Source organism: Helianthus annuus, chromosome 8 (genome assembly GCF_002127325.2).
Source record: "Helianthus annuus cultivar XRQ/B chromosome 8, HanXRQr2.0-SUNRISE, whole genome shotgun sequence".
Taxonomy (NCBI): Eukaryota; Viridiplantae; Streptophyta; class Magnoliopsida; order Asterales; family Asteraceae; genus Helianthus; species Helianthus annuus.
In genome coordinates this window covers 163,064,264-163,071,864 of record NC_035440.2, presented here as the reverse complement: position 1 = coordinate 163,071,864, position 7,601 = coordinate 163,064,264, and the positions used below count along the sequence as shown (strand labels likewise).

At 39.7% G+C, this 7,601-nt stretch overlaps 1 protein-coding gene and 1 pseudogene across 1 annotated transcript; one reads left to right on the top strand and one right to left on the bottom strand.

The window, feature by feature from the left end:
* Positions 1-367: 367 nt before the first annotated feature.
* LOC110873689 lies at positions 368-1,714 on the bottom strand (annotated as a pseudogene).
* A 1,389-nt stretch (positions 1,715-3,103) lies between these two features.
* Positions 3,104-4,050, top strand: LOC110870538 (protein ANTAGONIST OF LIKE HETEROCHROMATIN PROTEIN 1-like). Its single transcript, XM_022119719.1, has 2 exons — positions 3,104-3,425; positions 3,536-4,050. The coding sequence occupies exons 1-2, from the start codon at positions 3,104-3,106 to the stop codon at positions 4,048-4,050; spliced, it is 837 nt and encodes a 278-aa protein (XP_021975411.1).
* The last annotated feature ends 3,551 nt before the right edge of the window (positions 4,051-7,601 follow it).

Below are 7,601 nucleotides of genomic sequence, written 5' to 3'. Positions count from 1 at the left end.
TAGTTCCGCCTCGACACGAATTGTGCGCCTCACCCCACTGAGGCGTACGTATAGTATCTGACCTTGAGGCGCAGCCTCATATACGTTTTTCCTCCGTTCCGCCTTGAGGCGCACCTCAGTACGGACGCCTCGGCCGTTTTTTTAAACATGACTAGAATCAATTCATCAACGCAAGTATAAAGGCATAGGAAAACTAATTGCGCATTAGCATAGTGCGTGTGAAACATGTGCATCTGTTTGTTGTGAGCAATTAGGGACAGACCGTTAATTGAGAACTTAAGATCAGTTTACTGATGTATGCAGAAGTATCACAAACACATCAACACAGTTGTACATATAATCTAACACGTAAACTAAGAAAGCTCAATATAAAAAAATAATATCATTCAGTAACTAGAACATGTTGACACATACGACCCTTGAAACGTTTATTACACAAGATATGCAACTGCAAACAAACACCTCTATTGAGCAAAATCATCAAATGATCTTACCAAACATTTACTGAACAACTTTGCATATGTCTTCATATTCAATCGCCTGGATAACTCTCCCATCATACACACCCTTCTCAATCTGCACCTTCGCACAAAACTTATCCGTGTTAACCGACAACAATCGTGCATTCGACCCACGATACGCACCGTTCACAACCCTCACAAGCCCACCAATCTGAGGAATAACCGTTTCAAGCTCTTCTTGATCCACCCTCAACTTATGCTTACTTTCAAGCATCTCAATTTCCCCTACATACTTATCAATCACCTTCCGAACCACACCCTTTTGCTTATAATAACCTTTATCCGCCAAAACTTTACTCATAACCTTCACCACTATCCCTTCACACAACCAATAATCTTTCCGGTTCATCCTCTCTTTCGCCTTCTCTTCCTCTTTTATCAACTCATCCAACGCCGACCCACCACCACTTTTCTCCTTCTTCCCGTTCCCAACCTTGTTCACATTATCCACCTCATCGAAAATGAATATCGGGCTCCCTTCGCCTTTTTCTTTACCCGCGTTTTTAACCGAACCGATACTAAGCTTGATCTTCTTCTCACCACCGTCATCCGCTCGCACCAACAACTTCTTTTCCTCACTCTCGAAACTCTTATCATTCCCCAACCCCAACTGTTCGGCCCATTCAATCTGCCGTTTAATCTCCCTCTCATGCTTCTCCTCGTCCACGATATCCGTTTTCGCACGCTTATTCTTCAACCGTTCCTTAAATATCGTCTCCGAATCACGATTAATGTACGTAATAAACCACCCTTACGGCGTCTCGTCAACCTTACACTTCCCGGTTTTCCCCAAATACTTAACAAACTCAGTCAAAGTCGCCCATTTTGTCGAATTCATATGCACATGATGCCTATCATTAATATACTCGTTATACACAACCGTTGCAGCTATTCGACTGAACCTATGGCTCCGTTTCATGTGGTCTAGAAACGTGGATTCGAACTCTTCGGAGTATCCGTCCATGATCCGGTGAGGGTTTTGACCGAAGACTTCCATTTGACGTTGGTGAGATTCGCTCACAATGACATTTGAATCCGTTTTCATCACGACATTGTTTCTGGCACATTTGGCAGTACCAACGGAGCTTTTGGAGGCCTTTTGCTTTGATTCGGTTGGCGATTGCCTTTGGGGTTAGGAATTCGTTCTTTCCCATTGGTGATTTGAAGTTGAAATTAGGGTTTGGGATTGAAAAATGGTTACGGATGAATTAGAGGCAAGAACGACGTCGTATTGTGCTAGTTGAATGGTTGATGGGGGGTGGCTGTGAACGCGCAAGCAATGGGGACGAACATTGAAGTACAGAACGATATTTGTTTGTGACTTTTGGGTTTTGGGTTTGGGCTAGAAAATGGGTTGGGCTATTTTTTATCCTGTCCCTGTTTTCTACTAGAAGTTTAACCGTTAAACTACATAATATTCGATAGTGAAGTTTAACTGTTAAAAATACATAATATTCGATAGTGACTTCACTAAGGTAACTCAGTAAAGGTGTTATTTTCATGTGGTTGTTGAGGGTTTTAGGGGATACGGTGTGGGCGGCAAAGTGGTTCGGCAAAATGAGTTTGCCACGCGGTTAAGCTTGGTATTCGGGTGTTTGGTTACCGATTGACAAAGGGCTAAAATTTTGACAGTTGGGAAATAAAAAAAAATTATATTTTCTTTTTAAAATTAAACTATAAATACCTAGGGATGGCAATCAAACCCGAACCCGTTGGGTAAACCCGAAACCCGACACATTTGGGACGGGTTTGGGGTCGGTTAATCGGGTTTGGGAATAATTTTTATTTTTTTCGCGGGTTTGGGACGGGTTTGGGATTTAGTGATATACCCGTTTACCCGACCCAATTACCCGATAAAGTGTACCCGTTTACCTGATTGTATACCCGATATAATTTCTTTTATATTATTAAATATGTATATATATGATACATCCATTTTTTACACATATAGGTATTATATTCCGTATACATTGTAGTTATTTGATATATATTTTTATAATGACAATACAAAATGTAACCGGTTAGTAATTACCCGATAAATACCCAATGGGTTTTGAGATGAGTATACCCGACGAGTAATCTTTTTAAATTAACGGGTTTACCCGAAATCCGAGGGTATACCCGATACCCGATGGGTATTTACCCGCTAGAAACCCGACGGGTTTTGGGACGGGTTTGGGACAAGCTTATCTAATCGGGTTTGGGTTTGGGATTACCTAAACCCGTCCCAAACCCGACCCATTGCCATCCCTATAAATACATAACGTAAATCATACCAAAATACATTCAAATTTATACCCCAACCAAACCAAAAAATACCAAACATTTACACAATCATTACAAAACAAAATGGCGGATGAACTCCCGTTATTTTTCCCACCCGATAGTAGCGACGATTCATCCGATAGTACCATTCTTTTTTTCCAAAATCTCATCGAAGACGCCGAACTTCAAGACACGGGCACATCTAACCGAAGGAGATATATTGAACGTCAACGTGAGGTAGGGCATGAGACACTCATGGCGGATTATTTTGACGAAGACCCGAAATAAAACGAGATATTTTTCGCCATAGGTTCCGTATGTCGAAACGTTTGTTTCTAAAAATTGTGAGCAATGTGGAAGCGAACGACTCGTGGTTTCAAGAGGCCCTCGATGCACGAGGTAGGAAGGGCTTTACGCCGTTGCAAAAGGTGACATCGGCTATTAAACAGCTCGCAACTCGTAACACTCCAGACGAGAACGATGAGTACTTGCATATGGCCGAAAGAACTTCCCGCGAGTGCCTAGAATATTTTTGCGACACGGTTTGCAAAATATATGCTTCCGAGTTCTTACGTAGACCGACAAGCCACGACATGGCACTTTTATACGAAGCTCATGAGGAAAAGCATCACCTTCCAGGTATGTTCGGTAGCCTTGATTGCACCCATTTCGTTTAGTGATTTTGTCCCACAGAGTATCGAGGCTAATATATGTGAGGAGATCACCGATACCCGACTTTATGCTCGAAGCGGTTGCATCTCAAGATTTATGGTTTTGGCATGCTTTTTGCGGTCCACCGGGTTCACAAAACGATATCAATGTGCTACAACAATCTTCGTTATTTTTAATGGAACGAAATGGAACCGCGCCAAAATGTCCATTTTACATTAACAACCATTTATACAAACGTGGTTATTTGCTCGTGGATGGAATCTACCATCCATGGTCCGTGTTTGTGAAGTCGATCACATACCCTCACAAAGTAGACGAAAAGAAATTCAAGAGGCAACACGAGGTGGCAAGGAAAGACGTCGAACGGGCTTTTGGTGTTTTGAAGGCGAAATGGGGTGTATTGAGTCGGCCGATGCGAGCAAGAACCGTTGGAAAAATTAGGAGTGTTGTGTACACGTGCATTATTTTACACAACATGATTTTGAAAGACGACGAAAACGCGATAGCACCGGTACACAGTCGGGATACTCCGGTCGAGCCCGCTCTAGACGATACGGTGTTGGACGAGTTGATGGATGAAGACACGCATTAGAGACTAAAACACGATCTCGTGAATCATCTCGCAAGTCAAGATTTACCCCACCTTTTGGTCGATTCCGACGAAGACTAGTTTAATTTATTTCAATTTAATGTATTTTTTTTAATTTAATGTAATTTTAATGTTTTTAATTTAATGGAATGTTATTCTTAATTTATTCTACATTTATTATGTTAAATATTAAATATACTAGTTTAAAAAAATAAAAATAAAAACTTTACCAAGTCAGGAAGTGTCTAACCATTGCCAACACTATTCAGCATAGTTTAACACTTTTGATTGAATGACGTGACACACTCTCATTGGTTGTTTTTAAGTTTACCACTCTCAAGTGATTAACCACTCCTTATACCCTTAGGGTCTGTTTGGTATGGGGTAATGGAATGGACGAAGGAATGGAATGAACGAGGTAATGGAATGGACGAGGGAATGCAATGGATCATTACCATTCCATGTCTTGTTTGGTTACCATGTGAATGGAATGAATTATTATTGTGTATTGTTCGGTAGGCAAGAAAAACGGAGTAATAAAATTAGTGGTGAGTGGTGGTGGTGTGTCACAGCCCCCGATCCCTAACTCCCGGGGACGGGCGGCCACGAGCCAGTTTCGGTGGTATCACGTTATTGTCTAATTTGGCAGCGGAAATTTTCATCAGGACCGTAGTTAGGAAATATTAAATCAGAGTAAACCACCACATTTTATAATATTAAATACATGGGTAAAACCCAAGTTTTCAGTATACACACTTTTATAGGAATAAATCCTATTTTATTAAAACATCTATTTTATTCTTAGGTAACTTTATTGCCACTTTTCCAAGCCTTCAGTGCTGTCCAGCTGGCTTCTATTTGACTTTCACATTTTGTTACCTGAAACGCGTTTTAAAACATTTTGTCAGTGGGAAATACTGGTGAGTGAATCCCAGTTTAATCAAGTTGAAATACCAATCATTTTACAGTATTGAGGGCGCATCCGCAATTACATTTGTTTCCAAGACATCACAATTAACATCAGTGGTACGGTCATACTCAACTTATGGGATGTTACCACACCAGTAACCAATTTTGTATACAAAACCCCAACATACCCACTATAATTGTATTCTTTACAAATACTCAATAACTGCTTTGTATATATTTAATTAAGTGAGGTTTTGTAAAAACAATTAAGAAAAAGTGGATCAACTCACAAAAATGAGTATATAAAAAGAGGATTAACTCACATTGCTGTCTTAGATTACTCTTTAGGGTTTCCTGGTGAAAATCTATAAATTACACAAATGCACGTGTGTTAGTATAATAACCCATTTTAACATTAGTAATACTCTCCCCGAGACGGCATTCCAACGACTACGTCGGGCAGAACCACGACAGCCGTTACGGAACCCTAGATCAATCGGGCAGAGTATCTAATACGTATCCAGGGGTTATAATACTTACAACGGAGCAGAACCTCGGTATTTAGGGGGATATAATGCCCGGGTATAATAACTTCCTACAGAAATTGTGATTTGAGAATTGAATTGTGAGCGACGGAAAACGAAAGTTGATGCCTTCTATTTATAGGGTCTGATCTTGACTTTCTCGCGGCCCGCGTAAAAGTAAGCTAAGCCTTACGTGGCCCGCGTCAACATCCAGTCAACGTATAGCTTGGCTGGGTCAGCATATAGGTCCGCCACGGGGTGTAATATAAGACATATTGGGACATTTTAATATAATAGGGTGTCGGAAAAATTATGAAGGTGTCGGTTTACGTTAGGGTTGTTATATCCTCCCCACCTTGTTTTAGAGCTCGTCCTCGAGATCTACTGGAACGAGTGTGGATATTTCTTTTGCATTTCTAATTCAAGCTCCCATGTGTACTCAGGTCCTCTTTTGGAGTCCCACTTCACTTTGACCAGAACTAGTCTCTTGTGCTTGAGATTCTTAATTTTCTTATCTTCAATCTGTAGAGGCCTCTCTATAAACTTGAGTTGTTCATTTACCTTTATATCCTTAAGAGGTATCACGAGTGATTCATCAGCTAGGCACATTTTGAGATTAGATACATGAAATACATCATGTATTCCTGCCATTTCCTCTGGCAGTTGTAGCTGATAGGCTACAGGTCCTATTCTTCTAATAATTTCAAAAGGTCCAATATACCTGGGACTTATCTTTCCTCTTTTGATGAATCTTACCACTCCTTTCCAAGGAGAGACTTTTAATAATACTTTATCACCTACTTGGAATTCTAACGGCTTACATATGTTATCAGCGTAGCTCTTCTGTCGATCACGTGTTGTTTTCAGTCGTTCCTTGACTTGAATGATTTTGTTAGTTGTTTCTTGTACTATCTCGGGTCCAGATAGTTGCTTTTCCCCAATTTCTGCCCAACAGACTGGGGTTCTGCACTTTCGTCCATAAAGTGCTTCGAATGGTGCAGCATTGATACTTCTATGATAACTGTTATTATAAGAAAATTCTATCAAAGGTAAGTGATCATCCCAATTACCTCCGAAATCAATTACACAAGCTCTAAGCATGTCTTCCATTGTCTGAATTGTCCTTTCACTTTGCCCATCCGTTTGAGGATGATAAGCGGTGCTTAGATTTAGCTTGGTTCCCATTGCTTTTTGGAAACTTGACTAAAAATGAGAGGTAAAACGGCTATCCCTATCAGAAACAATCGATAAAGGTATTCCATGTAATGAAACAATTTCATTTACATACAATTTAGCTAATTGTTCCATGCTAAAGGTTTCCTTCATCAGTAGGAAATGAGCTGACTTGGTTAGCCTATCTACAATCACCCAGATTGTATCATTACCTTTTCTTGTTTTGGGTAATTTGGTAACAAAATCAATTGTTATCAATTCCCATTACCCACTGGCATTTCTAACTGATGCAATAATCCTGAGGGTTTCTGGTGTTCAGCTTTAACTTGTGAACAAGTTAAACATTTAGAAACATAAGCTGCTATATCCTTTTTCATTCCTATCCACCAGAAATTTTTCCTTAAATCCTGGTACATTTTATCACTTCCTGGATGCATCGTATATTTAGATTTATGGGCTTCTTCTAATATACGGTGACGTAGGTTTCCTAATTTAGGTATCCACATTCTCTTTTTATGGAATCTCCAAATTCCATCTGTTCCTTGTTCTAATTCCTTAATCATTCCTTTTAATTTTTCAGTATCTTCCTTGATTACTGATTCTTGTTCTTTTCTGATCTGATCATTTAAATCTACTTGTAGATTTAATTTAAGAGAACGTACCCTTTTTGGTTTTTCGTGATATTTTCGACTTAAAGCATCAGCCACTACATTGGCTTTTCCTGCATGATACTGGATATCACAATCGTAATCGCTAAGCAATTCCATCCAGCGTCTTTGTCTCATATTCAACTCATTTTGCGCAAAAACATATCTTAAACTCTTATGATCTGTGAATATGGTAAACTTACTACCATAAAGGTAATGTCTCCAAATTTTAAGGGCAAAAATTATAGCTCCTAATTCCAAATCATGGGTTGAATAATTCTCTTCATGACTCTTAAGCTGT